The sequence below is a fragment of the Thermobia domestica genome, chromosome 5 (assembly GCF_964235325.1).
Source record: "Thermobia domestica chromosome 5, izTheDome1.hap1.1, whole genome shotgun sequence".
In the NCBI taxonomy this organism is placed as follows: domain Eukaryota; kingdom Metazoa; phylum Arthropoda; class Insecta; order Zygentoma; family Lepismatidae; genus Thermobia; species Thermobia domestica.
The window spans coordinates 94,284,315-94,311,755 of NC_137458.1; the positions used below are offsets into that span (position 1 = coordinate 94,284,315).

At 36.7% G+C, this 27,441-nt stretch overlaps 1 protein-coding gene across 1 annotated transcript in view; it reads left to right on the top strand.

Annotated features, from left to right (window-relative positions):
• The window catches only part of Ctu2 (Cytosolic thiouridylase subunit 2), a gene marked incomplete at its 5' end in the record, with an annotated part of 34,558 nt that extends 18,370 nt beyond the window's left edge, over positions 1-16,188 (top strand). Inside the window, 3 exons of the mRNA XM_081757525.1 lie at positions 3,066-3,227; positions 9,052-9,435; positions 16,034-16,188. Coding sequence (XP_081613651.1) covers positions 3,066-3,227; positions 9,052-9,435; positions 16,034-16,132 — 645 coding nt within the window. The remainder of the gene's footprint in view (positions 1-3,065; positions 3,228-9,051; positions 9,436-16,033) is intronic.
• Positions 16,189-27,441: the final 11,253 nt, after the last annotated feature.

Genomic DNA, 27,441 nt, shown 5'->3' on the forward strand with positions numbered 1-27,441 from the left:
TTCAAGTTGGAAAGTAAACTTTTACACAGTGTTTCTCTCTCTCTTCATCTGCGAGCTCTTTCGTTGCTAAGCAGTTAGCATACGCGCCTTTGGCATGGAAAACCTGGCTTCGATTTCCAGCGGGAGCTCATGTAGTTCGGATTTCGCATTAATCAGTTGGTCCCGTCTTATATAGTCTCGCTGCTGAAAGGTTCGTTAAACTCAAAATCAACTCAATTCAACTCCTCTCTCTCTCTCTCTCTCTCTCTCTCTCTCTCTCTCTCTCTCTCTCTCTCTCTCTCTCTCTCTCTCTCTCTGTGTGTGTGTGTGTGTGTGTGTGTGTGTGTGTGTGTATGTAAAGTGCAGAGAACATGAGTTCGTAGAGTACAAATATCCAATTCTATTATTTAAAATTTCAATTATTAAAAGTCATGAATGTTTTCCGATTCATAAAAACATACTCCACTTATTCCTGCATCGTTGTTTAGCCGTAGAATTTATTGGTAATAAGTATTGTCTTACAAAGTTTCATGAAGTGAAAATCTAACCATTCATTTCAAGAATGTTTCAAAAACTTCAATGCGTTCTTCCCTCAGAATCCACCTTTGATCTTACAATATTAGATTTCGTCAGTTTAATACGCATAAGACTGTTTTCTCATAGCTTTACTACTTTTATAGATTTACATTCTGCAACATTTATAAATAAGTAGATATAATAGAGAGAGAGAGAGAAACACTATGTAAATTTTTACTTCACAACTTGAAATATTAGAAAATTTTCTGGTTCCCGAAATTTAATTGGAAAATTATAATTTGTTGCTGTCTAATTTTCCTCTACAGGAATTGTATATCTTAATGCGCAGTTAAATATAGTGGAAAATTTTCCACCTAACATCACTATACATAATATCCAAAAGTGTCCGGGTTACGAAAAGTGTTTTCACTTGTTTCTACAACGTGATGAAAATTTTCCGATTCATGAAAATTCCTTACATTTGTTTCTACAGAGCAATAAAACTTTCCGACTCACAAAAAGTTGTTTTACTTTTTGCTTCAAAATGATGAAAATTTTCCGACTCATAAAAAAGTTCTTCAATTTTTCCATATAAGACAAAATATTTCGATTTATGAAACATTGTTTCACTTGTTCCTACATAGTACTGAAAATTGTCTGAGCCATTAAAATTTTCAGATTCTTTAAACGATCGTTCACTTTTTAACATTTCTATACATGATTTCAATCAATTTTATGAGTACTTAGGAACTGTTACTTGATCACTGATATTTGTTAAGAACGGAAAATTTTCCGGAAAAATATAGAAGAAAATTTTCCACCTCACATCGCGGCTAAACAACGATAGGGTATATAGGAATAAGTGGAGTGTTTTTATGAATCGGAAAATTTTCCGTTTCAAAATTTTCCGGAAAATTTTCATCGCTGTACAGGACAGACAATTCTTCAATTCATGAAAAGTTGTTTCACTTGTTCCTACATAGTACTGAAAATTGTTTGAGCCATGAACATTTTCAGATTCTTTAAACGATCTTTGAATTTTTAACATTTCTCTACACAAATTCAATCAATTTTATGAATACTGAGGAATTGTTACTTGATCACTGATATTTAAGAACGGAAAAATTTCCTGAAAAATATAGAAGAAAATTTTCCACCTCACATTGCGGCTGAACAACGATGTAGGAATATGTGGAGTATGTTTTTATCTATCGGAAAATTTTCCGTTTGAAAATTTTCCGGAAAAGTTTCATCCTGTACAAAACAGACAATTCTTCGATTCACGAAAAGTTGTTTCACTTGTTCCTACATAGTACTGAAAATTGTTTGAGCCATGAACATTTTCAGATTCTTTAAACGATCTTTCACTTTTTAACATTTCTATACATGATTTCAATAAATTTTATGAATACTGAGGAACTGTTACTTGATCACTGATATTTGTTAAGAACGGAAAATTTTCCGGAAAAATATAGAAGAAAATTTTCCACCTCACATCACGGCTAAACAATAATGTAGGAATAAGTGGAGTATGTTTTTATGATCGGAAAATTTTCATCACTGGGCAGCGCATCCTAAAGACAGTAACAATAACATTCCTAATTCATGTTTGGTAGAGAAAGCAGAAACAACAACCGGACGAAAAATTAAAGAAGCCTATTACATTCATTAAGAGAAACTTACACTTAATTTAGATAAAGGGAACATAAATGTGATTTGAAGGAGTCTTTTTACTACTTATTTCTGCCGTCTGGAAGGTAATAAGAAAACAGTGAACAACAGTGAACAGTGACAGGTGAGTGGTCATTAATATTAGTTCATTTCTGACAAGAAGATTTGTGCTTCACATTTTTCAAATCCTTTTAATCATTTTTTTTTTTTTTAAATACTTATCCACGTTTCTCCCCCATGTTTTAAAATCCTCCTCAAACTTCAGCCTTGTCTAGGCTGAAGATGGAATAGAGTTTTCCAAAAGCGCCTTTCCTTAGAATAATACTTTGGTTTTTCGCGGTAAATACTAGCCTTTTGCTTATATTTCTTGTTATAGCAAGAAATTGTTTTTGATGTAGATTCAGAATTAGATTTTTAGAATAGATTCCCCATCACAAGAATAGGTTCCGTCTTCTCCCTTATTTGTCTGTTAGAACAGGAGATGATAAATCTTTCCGTTCTCGTTTGAATATTGGACTTCTATAGTTTGAAAGTCGACCGTAGTTTCACAATAGGAAAAGAAACGTACTTCTTTTATTACAAAAAATATCGAAACCTTCTGGTGTGTATTCATAATCTAGTTCTATCAGCGTTCTTTTCACAGTTGTTATATATTTATTCATTTCAAGCGTATGATGAGTTTACACCTCCAAAATAATGCCTGGATAATCACTTTTCTTATCTCAATTTTAATATCCACAGACATTCGCTATTGAAACCTTGAAGTCAGATATGATAAATTTAGAAAGAAAAAAAAATTAACTTATATTACAAGATGAGTGAAAAAACAAAGCACTTACATTTCGTATGATTCGTGTTGAAGTACAATTTTTTCAGTGTATCTTTTTTTTTTCTTGCAGACGAAACCACATGATGCAATACAGAAGTTAACGGAGAAATTTATCACAGATCTTGAAAATGACTTCTCATCTACTGTTCATACTGTATTCAGAATTGGTGATAAAATCAGTCTCAATGTTGGGAAAGAAGACTCACAGACAGAAAAATGTGCACTTTGTAAGGTAGGATTTTCGAGTACATATAAAAAATTCTTGCAATTAAGCAAATTTGTGTTAGTGTTCGGTTGATTGGAGTGTAGCATCCGTTCACCACCTCAAGCTATATGATACGTGCGACTTACAGCTTTATGTGGGATCCGCAACCACATGAGCTTTCACCGGAAATTGAACCAGGGTCTCTTGCGTCATAGATGCGTACGCTACTCGTATAGACACGAAGGACCTCTAAGTATTTGTTTTATTGTAGTATATGAATTACCTTGTTGTTTATCTGTTTGGGATATAAGATTTGTCTTGATGTATTATTGTTATGTCAAGAAAAGGATAAAAGATATATCCTTTTTTGGTTGTTGTAAGTGGGAACTGAATAGCGTCACGTTGGTTGTCCGTAGCGATTATTTGAGTGAAACAGGTTTTGCTTATGCATTCTGACAATGAGTGACACGAATATCAAGCATCAGTATGCGATCAAGTTTTGCTTCAGATCTGGACACAATGCAACGGACATTTTTGCAAAACTTAGCCAGGTTCTAGTGTTTTTTCAAGGGCCCAGGTGTTTCGTTGGTTTAAAGCCTTTGCAGAAGGAAGAGAGTCAATTGAAGATGAATATCGCAGCGGAAGGCTTTCGGTTGCAAGAACTGATGCAGATATCGAATCCAAAAAATTAACACACGTGTCCCTCCGCATGTTCTTTTTTCTCCTGCGAGAGGATTCTCGGAACTAGTTTGAAGCAATTTTTCGCATCTCCAATTCATTGGTCAACAGCTGATGAACGGTGGTGTGACTCAAATTCAACTCTGCCCTGATCATTCTGACTGTCAACCTTTGATTGGAATGCGGATTCTTTCAACATTTGCGTCAGTTCTTGTAACCGAAGGCCTTCCGCTGCGAGATTCATCTTCAATTGACTCTCATTCTTGTGAATGCCTTAAACTAACGAAACACCTGGACTCTTGACGAAACGTTGTCTCCGTAGGCCTGGCGAAGTTCTGTAAACGTTTTCATTGCACTGTGTCCTAGTCTGAAGCAAAACCTGATTGCATACCGTTACTTGATATTCGTATCATTAATTGTCAGAACGCACAAACAAAACCTGCTTCTCTAAAACAATCGCTACGGACACCTAACATTATGCTAGCGAGTTCTTACTTACATTGATATTGTATCAATGTTCATCCACTTCCCTCCAAGTTCCACGTCACTAGCGTTGCTAGTTCGTACGAAGTGTTGCCAGTCTCATTATTTTGTTTACATACGTTGTACAATACCTAGCTAATAAAGATAGTCGCCGTCTGGAATCATATTTTGGCAACGATTGGATCTGTGGCGAAAAAAGTCTAGAGTCTGCGATGCGAATAAGTCCACGCGTGATTATCAGGGAAAGTCCGGTTGAGGTACCAGAAGAGATGGTGATCTACTAGAGAGATGTCGGGAGAATAAGTGGATGAGAAAATGTTTCGAACTGCAGGGTGACGATAAGCCTGGAAAACCAGGAAAAATCAAGGAATTTGAAAGATCGGGAATTCCGATTTGCTAAAAATGAGATTTTAAAAACATTTGAAATGAAAGTTTTAAGTTGATTTCAGTTGTGGTTGAGTGTTTGCTTTTTAATTGCCAATTTCGGACTTAGAAACTTATCTGTGTTTTCTACCAAAAATGTGTAGCAAACTTATATTCTGTTTTGTGCACTTTATCTTTTGCTTTCGCTTGTGCATTGGAATATCATATTGGTGAATCATCCAAAAAATTCAATTGGATCAACAGTCCAATGGGAAATTAATTTTCGACACATATAATTCCACCTTTGTTTCTGTTTTTGTTCCCACTACTTTCAATTTTATCAGAGTTTCCTGTACTGCGTTAATTGAGGATTGTGGGATACGTTTACTCGTATTTGAACTTCTTTGTTTCATTGTAATGTATTTTAATGTGCGTGGGTTTCCTCGGGGTTCTCCTGTTTCCTCTCACTTTCTTCATTCCACCATTTCATTCCTTTCTCATTATCACAGTCTCCTTTCGCCTAGCCGGCAAAACCGTGGGACGTAAAACTCGAATATTTCATTTTTCTTTCATGTATTTTAATTCGCAAAGAGGTTTACTTCGTAAGTGTTTATGAGTTAACGACACTAGCCGTAAAAGTTGCACATCAGCGTATGCATTGGGCCAATTGGTCAAAACACAGTGGTCAACTGATCTAATTTCATCAGACTCTTGATCTTTAAACATGCGATACGTCTGTAGATGCCAAAGTATACTTTCTACTTTATGCATATTTATTGTGATACATTTATAAGTATATATTTAATCATTTCTCATCAATAATTATACATTTGTAATGATTTAATTATGATGATTCGTCTCATAAGTTTTAAAAAGTATATTATTTACTCTATACTTTTAAAAGTAAACAATAACTCTGTACAAACAATTTCTTCTGCGGTATTTCCAAATCTCATATGAATAGCATTAATCAACAGGCAGATATTATAACAAAGTTTTCAAAAGGCATGAAATTAAATGTCGTTTCTTATTACAAAACAAACACTTCATCCAGTTCCTTTCCAAGTGGTAAAGTAGCAAGGACCGACGAGACATTACCACGTTGGATAGAAACGGCTATGCGCTCTATTAGAAAAGATGTAGAACGAAAATCGCCGGAAACGCGAGAAATGCGTCGTTCTACCTGCCTAATAAATTCAAGACTTCTTGCACCCCAAGCGCCACTAGTCTCAATAGCAATTGGAGTGAAAACAAAATTTTCGAGAAGGTTGTTGTATTTTCTTTGTTTTTCCGCTTCTCTGCGATTAGCAACAGCTCCAGCGTTCATTACAGGTAGAGGAAGACTTGAATGAGCGTATCCCATAATAAGCACGTACCTCTCATCCATGTAACCAATGTCATGCCATCGGGTCACTTTCTATCCGAATGACAGCAACCAGAAGGTTTCGGTATTGAAGGAATTCCAGCAGTGTTAAGGGCTCGTAGTATTATATCATAAACGGAGGAGTCGGGCGTATCTACCAGCGTTCTTCATGCATGAAAGGCCATGCAGGCCACGGTGGTTAATCTGATCTCCACAAGCTGGACAGCGATGAGGCTCACAAACAGCTAAACCTAAACGTAAGGCATCAGCAATTCGAAAGTTTTCATTTGACAAATGGAGGACTAAAGGCCGGGAAGGTATCGTAATTAACCATACACCCGCTTCCGGAGATGAGGCAGCAAGGAGCCTGGCTTTATCTTCCGGAACACCAACAGATTGTAACAGATGATTTTGTAAGTAAGATGCAATTGGTGTATACCAAGGTGATTGATAACACCTTTTGCTGGTTTCTGTCTGATAAACTTGCCCATCTTATTTACACTTATTTTAAAATTATTCTGACATTAAAAATGATACAACAGTTTGTGAACAATATTTATGGTACATACTTAAAATAGAGTTCAATCTTCCTCTCGTTAGTTATTCTTTGAGCCAAATCTTTTGTATTTTTTAATGCCAATACGAAATGTTCAAAGATTTTATGAAGATTTTTCAAACAAGACGTAAAAAAATTACGACACAAGAGTTTTTCAGAAAAGACGTGCGAAAAAAAATAACTGGAATTCAGCTTTTGAAAGAGGGGCACAAAAACTGTTCTGGATGCTGGGAGGTGTGCGCCATGGGAACACTTCTGCTAGTATCCTTCTCCAAACATACGCTCAGAATTTGCGATTCAAATTATCGTAAAATAATAATTTGTTTCTAGTACACTGTGGAAGTTTCGTGATGTCCAATTCTTGTTTTAATCCTGACATCTTCATACTTTCACTGTAGGAAAATAATCGTAAATGGAAAAAATGAAATGAAATTTTTCAGTTTTACGTACCAAGGTTATGCTGGGTAAGCTAAAGGAGATGGTAATGATGAGAAATGAATGGAATGGTGGAATGAATAAAGTGGGAGAACCCCGAGGAACCCACGCACACGGTGTTTGTCCACCAGAGCACTTGGCGCGAGGTGGGATTGAACCAGAGACTCCATACACCAGAGGTGAACGCTTTACCACTGAGCCACCCTTACTCCCCACCCCATAAGTGGAATCTCCATCATATTCCTATATTATTGTTTTACGACGGACAATCAAAAAGTTCTCGGAATGGTGTAGGTTGACATTTGTGATGCAGTCACGACGTAATTGTGAATTTGACAAATGTAAACAGGTTATAACAGGCAGTGTACGAGTAGTGTACCTGAATGGAAAAGAGTGTGGTGATCAGTTGGCACAATGTCGCAGTTCGAGAAACGCGCCAATAAATTACTGCTTAAGAGACTTCGAAAACGTTAAAAACATTTTAGCACTATTGGAATTTTGGCTTTTCCCAATTCTAAAAGCCACCGTAGAAGAGATCAAAACCAACGCGAGGGTTAAACTTGAGAAGATACCAAAAGAGAACTTTCATCGGTGTTTCTAGCAATGGCAGGAGCAGTGAAGTCAGTGTGCGTGTTCTGAAGGTGCATAATTGAAGGCAGTTAAGTAGATGTGAACTTATATTGAGGAGCTACAGCAAAATTCCGAGAACTTTTTGACTGTCCTTCATATACCTTGGTGTTCGCCAAAATCCTTAGATTTTGGGACTAGGAAACAAGCAGGTTCCTCCATATTGACGGTTCATTATCACATGTTACATTGAATGAAAGGAAATTGATCCAAGCAATTAATAAACACCGGCTGGGCGGGCCTTTTCGAGGTTCTACTGTTTTCCCCTCTATTCATATTACTTTCGTTCATACGTCATTAACTCTTAAGAACGATTAACTATCTTACGCTACCATAACCGATCAGCATTCAGGAATTGTTTCACTGTCTTTTATATATAAAATCTGTCATCATGCTTTGGGACATGAATATATATTTTTTTTTTTTTCAGGAATTCTAAAAACCCTGTTCACCCCTCTAAACCTTCCCCTACTAGTCTTCACGACACGTGGTAGAGATTTACGATTCTTTCTGGCTGAAAACCAATGTTGCCTCAACTGCTTTCCTTCTTTATTTTTTTCTAATTGATATCATCTTTATTTTTGTTGTTGTTGTTGACTGAAAATAGGAAGGAAAGCCTTTTCTTATTTCTGCCAGGCTTTAACTACACAAGTGAAATAGAGGTACAGCAACACTGAGAGCAGTGACAGCTTACATGCTCGCGAGGACTAACTAAGAGTTGGGGATGTGAAAGGGAGCAGTGGTTGGGGAAAAATCCTTTAAGCCTATCTCGATCTGTACCTGTGTATTCATAGCGTATGATAAAACCACGTGGATAGTTGGCGAAACTGTTACATATTTTTTTTTAGAATAAATGTTTTGTTTTGCTCAGCTAGTATTTAAATCAGATTTAAGCACAAAAATTGCAGCTTGTGTAAGAGAAATTTTTTCTTCATTTTCCTTTCTTCTTCTTCTTCTTCTTCTTCTTCTTCTTCTTCTTCTTATTATTATTATTATTATTATTATTATTATTATTATTATTATTATTATTATTATTATTATTATTATTATTATTATTATATTATAACGATTTTTTGCTTCATTGTACTCGCGACATTTACTTGAATCTAATTTATCTGTGCTTCTTTTATTTATTTTTTTAAAAATATTTTTGTACACCTTTTTTCTACTTTTTAAAATCTTATGGTATTAATTTTTTTTAGAAGTTATTTCTCAGTTTTAATGCAGGAAGGAGATGGAAAAGAAAACTAGAATGTGAGGAAAAGAGAGAGGAGTATAATTTATCTTACTTAGCTATTTTTTATATCTTTACAGTAATAAGAATCATTTTGTTTGATGTTTTGTAGGCTCCCATGGATACCACGGCAAGAAAAGATTCGTCGTCTTTGCAGTCCACGTTATTTTCCCAAGTTGTTTCCCTCCTGGGACCTGAAAAATTTCAGACTTTAAAGATAACAAGAGATATGGATTCATTTAAAGGAGTTTGTAGTGTTTTAAAGGGACATTCAGAAACTGTTTACCAAAATGTATCTTCAGAGCCAAATCCTAAGAATCAGGCGAACTGCCTTGAGCAGAAAATGTGTCAGAATTCAGATATTGGTGATGCTAATATTACGAATAACATATCTCATTGTTCCTGTAGTTCAACGCCCGTCATCGACCATAGTGTATCAAAAGAAGATGCAATAGAATTTCTGTGTTATAGCTGTGGGCTTATAATGAAAGATATGGTAAGTTGTGTGAAATATTTGTTTACTGACTGCTCTAAATCCATATTCAGGAATTTCACACACTAATACTAACAAGGTATCTAGCATAATGTGAAGGAAGTTAAGAAACTGTTATAAGAGTTGTTTTTAATGTCAAATATGAAATTCAGTTTTTTAGTTGGAAACGTTCTAAACTATGCTTAATGATTTGCGTTATTTACTTGTTTATGTACTTCTTTTCATGTAAATGGCTGAAAAGATAACTCTTCGTGTTGGTCAGCTAATTAGCTATATTCTTTTTCAAATCATGTCATATATTTGGAAACTGGAGGAGGCGTTAAGTAGTACCATCATCCGGGAAATAGCCAAACATAGGAGTCGATTAACTAAAAAGCCCATTGAAAGTTTCGACTAGTATACTTGTGTAGTAACATTACACATCGTATTCTTTCAAGAAATAAATAAATAAATAAATAAAAGTATCGACATTGAAGAAAGGAAAAATTAAAACCTAGAATTTACTTGTCGGTTGCATCGAAACCTCATAAAATTCTTTAATTTAGCTAGAATGACTGGAATTTATTGAAGTTTTTTTTTATTTACTGTTTTAATTACAATGATACTATACGTGCTCAACCAAACTTATCCGATCGGAATCAAACTTGGCATGAAGGCAGACCTTGACTTGTTATATAAGAGTGTAAAATATTATGTTGTGCAGGATATCCGTTACCGAGTTATGGAAGATCAAAGTTTGAGTCATATTTTCGAAAAGACAAAACCATACACTGAATTCACTCAATGAGAATCAAACTTAGTGTGGTGGTAGACCATAACCTAGTATATAAGAATGTTAAATATTATATTGTGCAGACTTCTGATTTCTAAGCTAATGAACAGTTAAAATTCTAGATCAGTTCATTTAAATAGTAATTAAAGGTCAATCTTAGATTTTAAAAAATATATAAAGGATGATTTTTTACAAGTGTGCGTATTTCACTTGTGTAAATTTCAAATCAATTACCATCATTATTTTCTGTTAACATTGGGAAGCAATTTTCTGGAAACTTAGGAGTTTCCATACATTACATTCCTTCTGTGCTGCCTTCAGTTTAATGCACTAACATTATCTATTAATTGCAATATTACGTGCGCGAGCCCGTGTGAATATGTGTAGATAACGAGCCAGATCTCAGTCTGAGAGAGCGCAAGTCCCAGTGAGGCTGATGAGCGTGAACACAAGCTTGTACAAGCCTCTTGAGAATAGCGAACATGAGTCCTTAGCTTGCGCAAAATCGAACTATCGTAAGTCTCATTGAGGATAGTGACCCTGAGCTGAAACAAATATAGCCTGAGGTAGCCTCGTTGAGAAGAGTGAACTTGAGTTCAGACAAGTCCAGCCTGAGATACCGTGAGCCTCATTGAGGAGAGTGAGTTCGAGCTCAATTCAAGCCTGAGATAGCGTGACCCTATTGATGAGAGTGAGCTCGAGCTCAAACAATTCCTGAGATAGCGTGAGCCTCATTGAGAGAGAGCTCGAGCTCAAACGAGTCCAGCTTGAGATAGCGTGACCTTCCTTGAGGAAAGTGAGCTCGAGCTCAAACGAGTCTAGCATGAGGTAGCGTGAGCCTCATTGAAGAGAAGAGCTCGAGCTCAAACAGGTCAAACCTGAAATAGCGTGATGACCTCATTGACGAAAATGAGCTCGAGCTCGAGCTTGAGTCGAACTTGAGATAGCATGAGCCTCATTGAGGAAAGTCAGCTCGGGCTCTAACAAGTAGAATCTAAAATAGCATGAGTTTCATTAAGGAAAGGGAGTCCAAGTTTGAGCGAGTGCGAATCTAATATAGTGTGAGCTTCATGAGATTAATGAACGCAGATCCCATTAAGATGGTGAGCCTGAGCCCGTATGAACCCCAATTGCAATCTCTGTTCTCTATGGTATCCTTATGAAACTCTGTCTGTTTTAGTTCTACACTATTATTAGCGTTTAACGAAACAAATGTCCAAAGATCAGACATATATCAGTCGATAGACCTTACTGAGTAGAATAAAATTATATACGTCATTGTAAAAGCTCATGCGTAGTTTTTGAGAAAATTGTGAGAAACTAATAATTTTGTAAATCGAAAAATTGATGCTGAACGATAACTAGGCAATGTATTGGGTGAGACTGATACTGAAGTATACCTTCATAAAGCTTTTTATTACGAAGTGACGGTACTTTGTATAGTTAACGAGATATAGCCCTAAGTGATGATTAGCTCTTAAGACTTCATTTTCTATTTACTGAAACTATTGTCGAAAGATAAGGCATATATCAATTGATAGATCACATCAAATTTAACAAAATGGCATGCTTAAAGGAAAATTCTGATGCGTAGTTTCCGAGAAAATCCACGAAAACTAAATTTTATGGCGATAAGTACTGTGTCGCCTGGGCCCATCGGGCAAGGGGTTGCTGGACCCCTACCAGGCGCCTCCCCAGGTGGCGGATAGGGGAATGTCTACTAGATATAGTAGGCACCGGAGTCAACCGGGGTGGACCAAAACCAGCACTGCTGCCTTGCAGTTCGTGGAGGGATCCATAAAGGCTAAGGGAAGACAACCCTGACAAAAAATTACCCGGTCCTCCAGGTTGGGGGTTGGGCGTGAGGCTAACAACTTCACTCCGGAAAAAATCAATCGTTCAGAAACCCGAAAATGTGCCTCGGAAGGACGGGACAACAGGAAATGGATCGGCGAAACGGAATAAGGACATGATTCTGGCAACCTGGAATGTGAAAAGTATGTTAGGACCAGGCAAGATGCATGAAGTAGCGCAGGAAGTACTGAAGTATGGAATACAAGTGGCGGCCTTACAAGAAATAAGATGGCAAGGCACAGGAAAAATGGAGGAGAAAGACTTTACAATGTTCTACTGTGGAACGGAGCAAAGAACTGGCCAATACGGAACAGGATTCATCGTTTCAAAAGAAGTGAGAGGAAGCGTCCTACAATATAAACCAATCAACGAAAGAATCAGTTCACTCAGATTAAAAGGTAAATGGAGAAACATAACTATTTTAACAGTCCACGCCCCGACAGAAGAGAAGGAAGACGTCGAAAAAGAAAAATTCTACGACAAGTTAGAAGCAGCTCTGGACAGAACACCTAAGTATGATATACAGATAATCATGGGAGATTTCAATGCTCAGATAGGTGAGAACAATAGCATAAAAGGGGTAAGTGGAAAACATACAATACACGAAGAAAGTAACAGTAATGGTGATCTGTTATGCCAGCTGGCAATCAGACGGAAATTTATAATAAAAAGTACATGCTTTCCACATAAACGTATACATCTAGGAACCTGGAAGAATCCAAGTGGGAACTCAGTCAGCCAAATTGACCATGCACTGATCGGTCAAAGGCACGCATCAGCAATAATAGACACCAAAAGCTCCAGAGGACCAAACTGTGATTCCGATCACTTCCTATTGAAAGTAAAGCTACGAGAAAAGATAAGAAAAACACATTCAGGAAATATACTTAGTAGAACAAAGTGGAACACAAAAGAACTGGAAAAAACAGAAAATAGACAACGATATCAAGAAAGTATAAAGCAAGAAATAGAAGGATGGACGGAAACGGAAAGAGAAACAATACATACACATTGGGGAAAAATTAAAGAAACTCTGAAAAAATCGGCTAAAGAAATAATAGGAGAACAGATACAGACCATAAAGAGAAACAGGTGGTTCGATGAAGAGTGCGAGAGAGCGATAAAAGAGAAAAATGAGGCAAGGATGAAAATGCTACAAAAGGAAACAAGAGGAAACGTTGATAACTATAAAGAGAAGAGAAGAATAGCCAACAACACATGCAGGAAAAAGAAGAAGGAGATGATTACGGAGCAGATAACGGAGATAAATAATCTGAGCGAACAAAAGAACGAGACAAGTAAAATGTACGCAGCCATCAAAAAGATAAATAAAGGCTATGAACCCAAAGAAATTGGCTACAAAGACAAAAATGGAGAAATGTTAGGAGATACACACAGCATACTAGAAAGGTGGGCTGAATATTACCAGGAACAATTAGGAAAGGAAGAGACGCAAGAGCTGGAACGCACAACCACTGCAAACATAGGGAAGAATACAAGGGACGTCACAGAAAAGCAGCCAACATATGAAGAAGTGGAAACAATCTTAAACCAAATGAAGAACAATAAGGCCCCAGGCGAAGATGAGGTAACAATAGAATTAATAAAAATGGCAGGCGTTGCAATGAAGAGAGAAATTCATGAACTCCTTAAGCGCATCTGGGAAGAAGAACGAATGCCTCAGGATTGGCAAGGAGGAATTATCTGCCCAATACACAAGAAAGGAGACCGCACAGAATGCAGCAATTACAGACCGATAATGTTACTGAGCACGGCGTACAAAATATTAACGAACATTATTAACAAAAGAATGAAAAAGTACACAGAAACTATAATCGGAGAATACCAGTGTGGATTTAGACCTGGAAGAGGCACGACTGATCAGCTATTCGTTCTACAGCAAATTATAGAAAAACATTACGAATACGGACTTGACCTTATAATTCTATTTGTTGACTATCGCAGAGCCTTTGACAGTGTAAATAGAAACCAAATCATTAAGGTGATGCAGCAAATGGGCATTCCCAATAAGCTGATAAATTTAACGCAAATGATAATGCGTCAAACAAGCGCTAAAGTAAGAATAGGAAATGCTGTAAGTCGAGAATTTCAGTATTACAAAGGAGTCAAGCAAGGAGACGGGCTATCCACCACGCTCTTTATTATAGCACTGCACGCAGCTGTACAGGAAGTAGACAAAAGAGGCTCAATTTTCACCAAAAGCACCCAGATATGCGCATACGCAGATGATATTGCAATAGTGGCTAAAACAGAAAAAGATCTGATGGAAACATACCAAAGATTAGAAGAAGAAGCAAATAAACTTGGATTAGAAACAAACGTCAACAAAACAAAATACATGATTGTCACTAGGAAACCAGAGAAATATAAGAAGAAAAGCATGGTTATACATGGGAAAGAATTCGGAAGAGTGAGCTCGTTTAAATATTTAGGTATTGCAATCAACGAACAAAACAAAAAGGAAGGAACGATAAGAGAAAGGATACACATGGGAAACAAGGCTTACTACGCAAATATGCAACTAATCAGAAGCAAACTCATAAACAGGAAAACCAAGGTTACCATCTACAAAACATTAATCAGGCCAATCGTAACGTACGGAGCAGAAATATTTGTCATGAACAAGGCAGAAGAAGAAGCTCTCCGAAGATTCGAAAGAAGAATAATACGCAAGATATACGGCCCAGTGAAAGAAGACGATATATGGAGAATAAGGAGCAATGAAGAAGTAAACAGTATATTAAAAAGTGAAGACATTGTAAAGTTTATTAAATCTCAGAGAATAAGATGGCTAGGCCACGTACAGAGAATGCCAGAATCGAGAATACAAAGGAAAATAATGAAGGAGCAAATATACTCTGTAAGAAGGAAAGGAAGACCAATGACAAGGTGGATAGACGACGTAACGGAAGACCTAAAACGATTAAAAGTGAAGAGATGGTGGGAGATCGCCAAGGATAGAAGAGCATGGAGGCACATTGTTAGGGAGGCCAAGGCTCACAAAGAGCTGTAGCGCCAGTTGGTAAGGTAAGGTAAGTACTGTGTCGTTTGTTGCCAATAATAATTGATAGTTCTACTACAACAGTTGTATTTATGTACTGTATATGTAAAAAGATACACAGTTAAATAGAACATATTTTCTACTAACAGTGATGGAGACACTCCTAACAGTGACACACATATTCTCAATAATTATTAAGATATTACCTTAATATCTGCAACATTTGGGTTATTAATACGATTTACAACAGTGTTCGGTTCGTGTATCTTTTCTAAACCTAGAAACTATGGATAAAAATTTACACAGTAGCCAGAATTTCGTATTGAATGTATTTGGAATTCCATAGTATCCATCATTTTGATTAATTCAGAAGTACATAATTTAAAATGTAATATATGAAACTATGTCAACATACATACATACATACATAAACGGTGTACTCTTAGCAAACAAATTATTAGAATCATCCTGCAGAAAAACATAACTGAGCAGAAATAAATATGTAACAGAATATTTGAACTTTTTAATGACAGTAATAAGAGTAGGGTACCACCTAGGAGGTAGGATCTCAGGAGAAAGCTTCTGTAATGGAATAAACAGTTACACGGGGAATACATAGATTTTATTTATCTGGTAACCAACCATAAAAATTACTACCGTTTTGTGCAATAATAAGGAATTAGATGCTTTACTGTTAAGCATTCTGCATATATCTGTTTCATTTCCTTTATTTGGGTCCTTTAGTTTTAAACAGCTTTTCTTCAAAGATGGGGCACGAACGGTTTCGAAAGTTTCATCATAGCGGCAAAAAGAAAATGAGGTTATGTTATATTTGTAATTAAGTACGTAGCTTTAGTCTGTTAGGAAATACTAACCGATATTGGTGAAGTAAAAATATTTCAGCTACCGTATGGATAAAAGTGTTTATATTAATTTTTTTTATCTCAACGTAGGTATCCATAGAAGATCTACCGAAGGACGTTTTACAACAAATACGGCAAAACATGATGCTGTGTCAAATGCGGCAAGAAATTGAAGACTTTTTGTTATGATCTAGAATTATATGGCTAAGCATAATAAAGAAATTTAAGAAAAAATCTGATATTTTATTGATAGAAAAGCACAATTAAAACATTGATATCCAGAACGAGACTGACGTTTTTAAAACTGAATGGTTTTAATATGGCAAGAGATAGATAGAGAGAGAGAGAGAAAGAAAACTTGCATTTGAGGAAAAATTTCGAAAGTTTTTTTCTTCTTTTATTTCAGCAAATTTTCATGCTTGTAGAGTACCAATGAAACGAAAAATGGCGTCGGCACTCGTAAAGGGGCAATGCTTGTGATGGTTTGCAGAGATAAAAAGTAAATTTTGGCCGTGTTTACCACAAGGATCCTTTATATCACAATAATATCCAGGCGCAGAAGAAACATTATTATCTTTTTTTCCTACAAGGAATGTAATGAAACCTCACAGTGATGGTAAATTGCGTGTACTAGACAAACAGGTGGAGACAGGATTCACACGTAGCCCAAGGAAGTTAATTCGCACTGCGAGTAGGCAAGTGAGAATTCCAAGGTCAATTGTGCACGATGTGGTACATAAACGATTACGTTGTCGCGCGTATAAGGTGCAGTTGCAAGAAATTAACTCTGAGACAAATCAAAAGGACATGTATTTGCTAATAAAATTCTGAACAAGACTGATAATGACCATAATTTTGTATCGAACATTATTTTCTCAAATGGAAATGAAGCAACTTTTCACTTGTCTGGCTGTGTTAATGAAAATGAAATGAAGTCTATAAGTTTTGCGTCCCACGATTATACCGGTTAGGCTAAAGGAGACAGGTCTGTGTTAACAGACACAATGTTAGAAATGGGGATCTGAAAATCCGCAGGCGTATGTGGAACTTTTCGAGACACTCCCAAATTAAATGTTTCTTGCGTTTTAACACAATACAATCTGGTAAAAAGAGTAGAGAGGATCACACAAAATATTTCCACGTATGGATAGTTAGTTACCCATTAAGATGTTAAGGGATTAACTAAATTAACGAACCCAGCGAAGATAATCGTTTTAACTATCTGTTGCTAAAAAAAAAAAAATAAATAAATAAATAAATAAAAAAATAAAATAAAAAATCACATGTATGCGATATGGGCTATAGATAGCCACCCGTTAAAGTCGCCGTTAATGAGTTAGCGGATTTGATTCAATTAACGAACTCGGTGGAGGTAATTACTGTAGCTATGTCACAAAAAAAATCGAATATTCGTTTACACCTATGGGATATGGGGTACAGATAGCAGCCGTTTACCCGCTACGATGTTAACGGATTGTCTCCATTTTCGAACTCTAGCTACCTGTTGCAAAAACAATGAAAAAATCCCTTACCTATATTGGATATATGCTAATGAATTTACTTCATTAACAAACACGATCGAAGTAACTGCTGCAGCTATCTGTTGCAGCAAAAAAAAAAAAAAAAAAAAAAAAACTTAAGTGTGTTGGATATGGGCTATAGATAGCCACCGTTAAAGTATGTTATCCGTTAACAGATTGACTCCATGAATGAATTTCGTCGAGATAATTGCTCTTGCTATGTGTTCACCAGACCTTGCGCCAACAGATTACCACCTGTTTCATTCCCTCGACAACCACCTCTGTGGGAGACCTGCGAGACGCACTCACGGAGAGGCATTTAAGTCAATCAGGGATTTTTTATAGGTTTAAAATCAATCCCAAGGTGATTGTAGTGTATGGAGTAGGAACTGGAACTGAGTTCTGTTAGTGGAAGGCCAGCCCTCATTTCGCGCGCCAGCCCGCAGACCGTTATTCAAGATGACAGACAACAGTGTGAACGTGTACACGGAACAGCATATGGTGAAGGATGGCGTAAAACTGGTTGAAATTTATATAAGACACTCAACTACAGTAATTTATTTGAGTAGTGCAAGCGCTTTAAAGATGGTCATACGTCTGTCACGACGATCCCGGTCGTGGAAGATCCCAGCCCACAGCAGTCATTCCTGGGAACATTCAGCGCTTTGAGCAGCTTATCATTGGCAATCGTCACATACTTATCGTGAAATTTTTAAGGTGTGTAATCTTTCGTTAGAGACGGGAAACAATAATTCATGATCATCTATTGTTCCGAAAGGTAAGTGCATGCTGGGTTCTAAACCCAATTTTCGCTTTGACTGGGACAGAATTAAAATCTGCACCGAATTGAAGGACTATTATTATGACTTAACACCACGTTATTACCATCTGGTTAGACTGCTAAAACAATTTCTCGGGAGGCCAACATTTCCACAGTGATGAAGTGAAGCAGGCTGTCTTAGGATGGTTGAGATGTACTAACGAATATTTCTATACTGAAGTCTTCTAGTCATTAGTTAAAACACTGGGATAAATGTGAAACTGTAACAGGGAGTTATGTGGAAAATAAATGCAGTTCTAACTTCTTGATATTTTGAAACAAAAAGTCACAGATTGAATAAACGCTCCTCGTACGTATCTTATAACTTTTGATCAGGTGATGGTCATTGACCCAGGATTCGGAAATGTGTGTGTATTCTTCTTTTAGTAGAGATCGTGCAACCTCCGCACTTAACCTAATTTTGGCCCAGGTTACTTAAATCAGACTGATCACAATTTTAATAGATCGGTATGCACGACGTAACATAACACTTTTTTATTTTTATAGAGAAGTTGGGGTTTAACTTCTTTGGTTCGGTCTGAAGCCAAAAGTGATACGAAAACTCTTGGGTTTGGACGGAGGAAATCAGTCTTGGTTCTTTACAGCTAGAATGTAACCTTGGGGAAGCTGGGAGCAAAAATTTTAAATGGAAATGGGAGCCCGAGAAGGGAGTTTTAATTTTGAAGATGAGATCTAAGGTCACTCTTGCATGTTATAATACAATTTTTTACACAAGGTCAAATTAGAAGGGGAGAAGAACTGCAACGGCTACTTAGAATGTTCACATGTTGAAGAAAATTTAAAGATAGGTGGTGGAATATTTAAAAGGGAGGCTCTACGAATAGTGAGGTACATATGACCACGTTTTATATTGTATGTGAGGTTCATCAGTTTTCCAAGTAAAATAGAAGTAAGTTCTTTAACAATAAAAGCAAACATGAAAATACAGGGTTTAGAGCACACATACAAATATAATTGAGTCAAAGAGAGGAAGGTACATTAGTAGTGTCTGGAGGGACTAATTTATTTTTAAACTGGTTGACACTTTTATTTTGCTACGAAAGACACATATCAACTTTGTACATCATAATTACGTCACCATACCTTTCGAGCAAAATGCTCATCCGCTTGTTTTACATGCACGCAATGCTTGTGTGTATGAAAGAGACACTACTCACGTCATTGTTCTGATGATATTGTAACAATTTCACAGTTATCTACCCCCCTCTGTTTTTCACACAGATATACAATGAAAAAAAAAGTACATAGCAAAAATTACTAAATTATTACAATGATTTTGCGGTTCAATACGTGAACGGTGATTGAATTCGACTATTCACACACAAAGCCACAATGAGAATACATCTTAAAGGTGAGAGATGTATGTATATATCGTGTTTCATTTCGTTCGCAAGACATGCATTTGAAATGGACTGGGGGTTCTCTCAATGTTGGCGATAAACCAGGGAAACCCTACAGTACCTTAACCGCTGAAGTCAATCTGACTATTCTTGCGATTAATGTCGAAGTTCCCGTACCAATCACTGATTTCCGTCATATTTACTGGAAGAATTACCCTATTCTCCCACTACGATACCTTCCATCTGACTGTTCCATTTAGAACAATTCGTCATTGTGCTCCAGCAGACGGTGTAGATGTGGATTCACATGTAAGCAGCGAACTTGCGATTTCTCAGAAACATCCAATGCTTATTTGATTCGATGCCAACACGAATAAAAAGCTGACTGCAGAGTCAAGGTTAAAGATGTTTTATAGTTCTGAAATTGAAATGAATTTTTTTTAAGCTCTACGTCCCATGTTTATGCCGGCTAAGCTAAAGGAGACGGTGATAATGAGAAGTTACGGAAATGGTGGAATGAAGTGGAAGGAAACGGGAGAACTCCGACAAAACATACGCACACGGTGTTTGTACATTACAAAGTTCTGAAATTGTGATAATCTCTGTATAGTTACGTAACAAATCGACGAAACTTTTATTCCACCCACGTGTCTTTCTTGGTATTGCATAATACTGTATTAATGAATAGGCAATAGCAACGCTTTTCGGTCTGCTTGACTTTGACACTACTGTAGGTTTATTGCTGACAGATTCAAGTTTGGTTAGAGCATAATTTACCTGAGTTCATAGAAATAAATCCTCATGAAAGAGGAGTTACGGCAAACTGATTTCCTTGAACCTAGCCTCCCGAGTAATGTTACGATATACTGCTTTTCTCGGTTCGTTGGTCATAACCCAGAATTGAACCAGTCTACCCAAAACAGCAAGAACTAGATTTCTGACGCTGATGGTATGCTGTACATCTGAGTCTTCTCAGTTCATCTACTACGTACAAACGAATAAGTTGCTCCGAACACTCCCATGGAAAATACAACCACTTTATTAATTAATAATCATAGGCAATTTTTACTCACAATTCATCTGTTCCTGTGTTCACGTAATCTGGGATTGTTTTCCATCATCCAAGAATTGTGTTTATCTCCCTTCGGGCTTCAACATCCAACCTTTTATGGTCCTACTTCCTATACAGTTCTATATCTTTTTAGAGCTAGACAAAATCATGATTAAGACATTCAGTAAGGAATTTGTATTTCACTATTTCTTCCGAATTCTCCATCTATTTGAAATTATAATTTCCGTTTATCGTTTTGAATTTTGATTATATTTCCTATTACTCTATTTTATACATACGCCAAACATTTCATCTTCTATTTAAGAAAGAATCTAATTTTCTAAGCTTGTACAGAAGTTATCTCGCACATAAAGTCTAAATTTGAATAAGGGTTCTTTCGCTTTCTAGTCTACGTGTTCCACAACATATTCAACTAATTCTGACCACAAACTTTTAATATCGAAACTACAGCGTCCTCGAGAGTTAAGGTTACTAATAACTACTTAGAATAGTATTTCGGAAATCACTAACTGTTGAATCGGTTGTTTGTGGTGCGAGAGTTCTCCAGTAGGTTTCTTGCTACTTTATTCGAACGGGGATCTAACATAATCACGCGGACATTTGCTAGTCGGGATTCCGATTGTTTTTGACAAAAAATTGTTAACAGTATATAACAAAACATTTTGCTACTCCAGCTCTCTCACTGGCTCAGTGGTAGAGCGTTCACCTCTGGTGCTAGGGGTCTCGGGTTCAAACCCTGCTCCCGCCAAGTGAACCTTGTGGTGGACAAACACCGTGTGCGTGGGTTTTCTCGGGATTCTCCCGTTTCCTCCCACTTTCTTCATTCCACCATTTCATTCATTACTTATCATCACCGTCTCCTTTAGCCTAACCGGCATAACCGTGGGACGTAAAACTCAAAAATTTCATTTCATTTTTCCAGCTCTCTCACGCAGCTTTTATTATTATTATTATAACGATATATATTGTTATTGATTGACACTGTTAATTTAGTGAGTAATCGTATTTAGTGGAGATAGGGTCTATTGAAATTAAATATTGAGTCTCATACGCAAAACATCTTAAATTTTCCTTTTCTTCTTCAGTGACGGTGTCAGTGTCGTTATTACAATTTTTAATTGGGTTCAGCAACAAATATTTTTAAATAAAATATTTCAATGTAACGTTTCACGATTGTCTGTTCGGCTAAGGGAGACGATAATTAAGGCAAATGAATGATGTGGAATGAGAAAGTGGGAGAAAACGGGGGTACTCCAAGAAAATCCACGATGTTGTCTACCGCAAACTTACTTGCCCGGGGATTCAACTAGGGACAAACGCACGAGTGGTAAGCGCTCTACCACTGAGCCACCATACCCCCAAGATATTTCTGACAAGGTACACTCATGTCCAAAATGATTGTTGCATATCTATAACTGTTTTCTTGTAAGAATATAATTTGACAATGATTTCGCAGGATACTTTTAATACTGATACTATGCGTATAATCGGGTAATGTATATTTGTAGTAAATTTCATAGGAAAAGAATTATAAATACGAAAATTAGAATGAGTAAAACAAAATGTTGCTAAATGGACAAGAAAATTTTATTTTTGTTTTATTGCTCTTATTTACTGCTTTTTTGACATGAAAATTGCCACATACGTGTCTTTGCCGATTATACACACACTAAAAATGTAAGAAATACGAGGTAAATTCGTTATCAAATTATATTCCTACAACAGCATATTTATAGACATGCGACAATCATTTTGGACATGAGTGTACATTCGCGAAGTGTCCTCTCGGAATTCGTCTAAAATTGATTTAAATGCAGTTCTCCGCTGCCCAAAGTGTATTGTACTAATTTTAGCGGCCCATACGGGTAATTTGCATATTTATGGGCCTTCATATATCCGGAATTCATACACTACTATAACGCTTGGTCACAAAATTGCTTTTAACTTCTTTAGATGTAACTGAACGTGAATGTGGGTATATGCAAAACAAATTGGATCAAGTACTGCTTCTCTGACACGTGTTATCCATACCGGCCGCCATATTGGATTCAACTTTCGGTTTTTCAAATGGGAATAGGTGCATGCGATACATGAAATTCATACAAAATTTTCTTGGAAATTCATTGGTGCAGTGAGTTTTATGGTAGCTTGTACCATTTGCAAGATTGTCTATGTTAAATGTGAGGCACTTCACAAATTCAACCATTAAAAAGTTGTGCAGGGCCCCGTATGTGCATGTGATCTTTTACGTGATTTATTGTTGACGAAATGTTTTCTGAACGTACATACATACTAGTGTAGTAGCTTAGTGACTGGATCATGCAAAATGTGATACCAACATGCCACTTTCAGGGTTGATGGGCCTATTATTAAGAAGTAAATCCTGATATAGAACCACCTCGGCGGGGGTCTTGTTTTAGGTATATGACGTCATCAATATGGCCGCCAACGAACTTCGACTTAACTGAGTTTTAAAATGTATAACTCCATTACCATTCAAGGTAGAAACTTCGTTTCTCCTTTATTTTGCAGACAATCTATTGTACCTCTATTGTCATTATAAATACTTGCCTTATATTGCCACAATTTTTAAATATGGCGTCTCAAACTAGAAAAATGTTTATTTTCAAAACGATTTTCTATGTTTTATAGCAAATAACTTTGAAACTGCTAAGATTATGGAAAAATACTTTGAAACAATCGTCAAGGGCCATTTTAATAGCTTTCGAACGCAACCAGAATCATTGATGTATCTCAACAAATAACTGAGATAATCAATATTTTGTAGGACTAAATGTTGAACTTTCGTGAATAATGTTCAAATGTACCCGTAGATGTAGTTATATGGCTTTTGTAATTCCATTGGTCCTTTGATAATAGGAACATAGTACCGCTACCAGTATGTTCCTTTAAACGTGGAGAATAGCAAGTTACAAGTGTTTATCTTCTGTGCTGCAGAAAACCCTTTATAACGTCATAAATCCAAGATGGCCGCCGCGGTTTATCTCCGGTACAAGAAGTAGAAATTTCTCGCCACAGAAAAATAATAGAAACACAATAACCGCCAATCTCTTTCTTTGGGTGTGAAGAATCTTGACATAACATGTGATTGGCTCCCCTTTGTATTTAGAAGCCAGTATATGACGTCATAAACACAGTATGGCGCCATGGCTTACATACGGATTATGAAAATTATTTATTTCTCGCATTAGAGAAACGATAGAAACGTGCAACAACCACCAATAATTTTTTTTTTCAATATGTAGAATCATAAAGTAACATAAGTTATTGTCTTTTCTTTGAGGCGAAAGGCGAGTATATGACGTCATAAACCCAAGGTTGCCGTCGACTCTTAAATATGCATTATGCATAATATATGATTTATTTTTCTCGGACCAATTCATATTTTGTTACACGGCCATGAACCTTGAATCACTTCTTTTTTATTTGCTGGACAGTATTCGATCGGCGAAATTTTTCTCCTATTGTAGTGCATTGGATCAGATTTGTCCCTGGATGTTCGCCCTGGAACATATCAATTAATTCCCGTTGGATGTCAGTATTCGTTAAGTCTTTGGGAGAATTGAATGTACGAAACCCACAAGTATATGATGAATTTCAGAAAGGTAATCTTGTGGGAAGAAAGACAAATAGTAAATATTCGTACATGTCCCACGACCAGTTACATGAACAATGTAATAAGGATCTAAAATGTGAAGGAGGTGCCATTGGTCTATTTGATAATGAAAGTGCTCTTCTGAGTTGGATGGTTTCGGGACCAGTGATTGCAGAATTACTAACCGAATTTGAGAAAGAGGCAGGAATAAGTGACGATTCAGTTTATCACAGTCATCATGAAGATACAGACGCTTTTCCCTCTAGGTTCAAAAAACATGTGATAGCTTTAATAAATACATGTGAAGATGATGACAGAAATCCATTTGCTCAAGAAAATGGTGCCCTAATATGCGTTGCCACATATGCTGTTATGGATGAGAAAGCAGATGAGTCTGTCTTCAAAGCAGAAGAATTGGGGAAGCAACAATACAAAACATTTATTCGGAAACGGCTCGTCGAATGACAGACGCCTTTAATAGAACCGATTAAAAGAAATAAACTTTCGCTTTTTCACAAAAAGAAGGAACGTAGAAAGGACTCAAGCAGCCAATTTTAAAGAGTGACTGTAGCCTGTTTTCTCGCTTATACATAGCTTGTCAAAGACGAGGTGGAGACATCAAAGATCTCTTTGCTCACGAAAACCTTTCGTATTCTCCGTCACTCTCTTCAAATGGTCAATTGCGCAAGGGAACAAAATCAGATGTTATTTCTTGCTTAGAACCCCTTGGAACATAACAATACGATGTGTATCGTGTGTTATATTTGATGGACCAGTATTAGCTCACATGCTGAAGCCTAGTCCGGGACAGGCGTTTTCTATGTATTACACTAACACATTTCAACCATTTTTAAAAAAGTTTGCGAGTGATGTCGTCAGAATGAACATAGTCTTTGACAATTATGATCCCGACAGTCTGAAAAAAGAAGAACGAGACCAAAGAGGAAAGGACTAAGAATACTTGTGAGAGACTCCACATTGACTCCCAAAAAATGGGCATTGTTTTTGAATAATTCTGAAAACAAAACTGATTTATTTCGACTTCTGTGTAAACACTTACAGAACATAAGTGATTCTGATGGTGAGAGAGAGATTGTGTGTGCATGTGATGATGCCGCATCAGGAAACTCTAATATGGACGTAAGGGGGCGCGGTGGCTCAGTGGTAGAGCGTTCACCTCTGGTGCTAGGGGTCCCGGGTTCGATCCCAGCCCCCGCCAAGTGAACTTTGTGGTGGACAAACACCGTGCTCGTGGGTTTTCTCGGGGTACTCCCGTTTCCTCCCACTTTCTTCATTCCACCATTTCACTCATCTCTCATTATCACCGTCTCCTTTAGCCTAACCGGCATAACCGTGGGACGTAAAACTCAAAGATTTCATTTCATTTTTTTTTTTCTAATATGGACGTAACAAGCCTTATGCCCTGCAAATAAGAAGAAGCAGACACACGCATGTTCTTGCATGCATTGCATGCCAGCAACCACGGACATAAGAATATTTCAATTAAAACTGTCGATTCTGATGTTGTTGTTATTGTCGTTCTCAATGTAACACACTTGTGGATTGAATATGGGACTGGTGAAAATAAGAGATATATTTCTGTCCATGAAATTGCAACAAGCCTAGGAAAGTCTCACTCAAAAGCCCTGCTCTTTTGGCACGCATTTACAGGGTGTGACACAGTGTCCGCTTTTGGTGGTCATGGCAAGAAGACAGCTTGGCAGGTGTGGCAAGCATTCCCTGAAATAACGGATACATTCATCAAACTTTCAGTTACTCCTGCTGAAATTTCAGCTCAGGACTTTGCAGCTCTTCAATGCTTCACTGTACTCCTGTACGATCGCTCTAATTCTTTACTAAATTTTAACGACTGTCGACAAAGATTAATGATGAAAAAGAATAGTTCTTACGAAGGGATCCCACCTACAGAGGCAGCTTATTTCAACACTGCGAGCTGCCCTACAGGCCGGGTATTACTGGTCTCAAGCTCTCCAGAAAGTGCCCATAATACCCGAAATTTGTAAAGGGGTTGGAAGAAGATGGATCGTGGTTATTATTTTCTGTGGTCCTTACTTCCAGAAGTTTCTGCGCACTGTAGAGAACTTATTCGCTGTGGTTGCAAGACTCTTTGTCAACATTCTTGCAAGTGTCAAAACTTGGGGTTAGTGTGCACTTTATTGTGTACCTGCGATGGACAGTGTGATCGAGATCATTTTGTTGTGAGTTGATCTTGTTTAAATAAGAAATGTGATTAACAAAAATTACTTCCCCTAGTTCTCTGAAGTACGTTTCAGATGTTAAGTTAATAGTCATACTATATCACTAATATTTTATCTTTTAAATTCTTAACATATTTAATTATATAACTGTTTATTGTGTTGTAAATTTATCTCTCGCTGATATACTGTTAAATTTATACATTGAGTCTGTTTCATAAACATTTTAATACAAACTCCAAAAATATCAAACTCAGCTGGGCGGTGGTTTTAAAATATGACGCCTTGTGCCTCGAGCTATTTTGTAAAATAATATGAAAAGCATAATTTTCAGACAATTATATTCTCATAGGACTGATTAAAATGATTTAAATTAAAAATATGTCTTCCGAAATGCGCAGTTCCCATATTGCTTGGAATTTTCATATAGCGCAAATACTAGTGCAAGCCTTATACTTTTATATAGTGCATAATACTTTGTTTAATAACATGAAAAATATTCACTTTCGGACAATTAGTATTAAAGAGAATCTATTTCAAATTTATTTTCAAATAATGCATAATTTCAGCTTTGTTAGTTTTTCAGTTTAATTCTTAATATAATATTCAAAATACCTACAGCGGCTACTTTGTATAACGATGTCATACACTTAAACAAGACAAATACTAAACTTTGGGCGCAAACACGATACACCTTTGTGTTACTACATGATCCAATTTATTTGAGGATAAAAAACAGTGGTTTTGCACGTTTCCATCACCTTTCTTAGGTGAGAAAGGCATAGTTTTCATCATGTATATTTAAGAATCGACGGCAATCTTGGGTTTATGACGTCATATACTCGCCTTTCGGCTCAAAGAAAAGACAATAACTTATGTTACTTTATGATTCT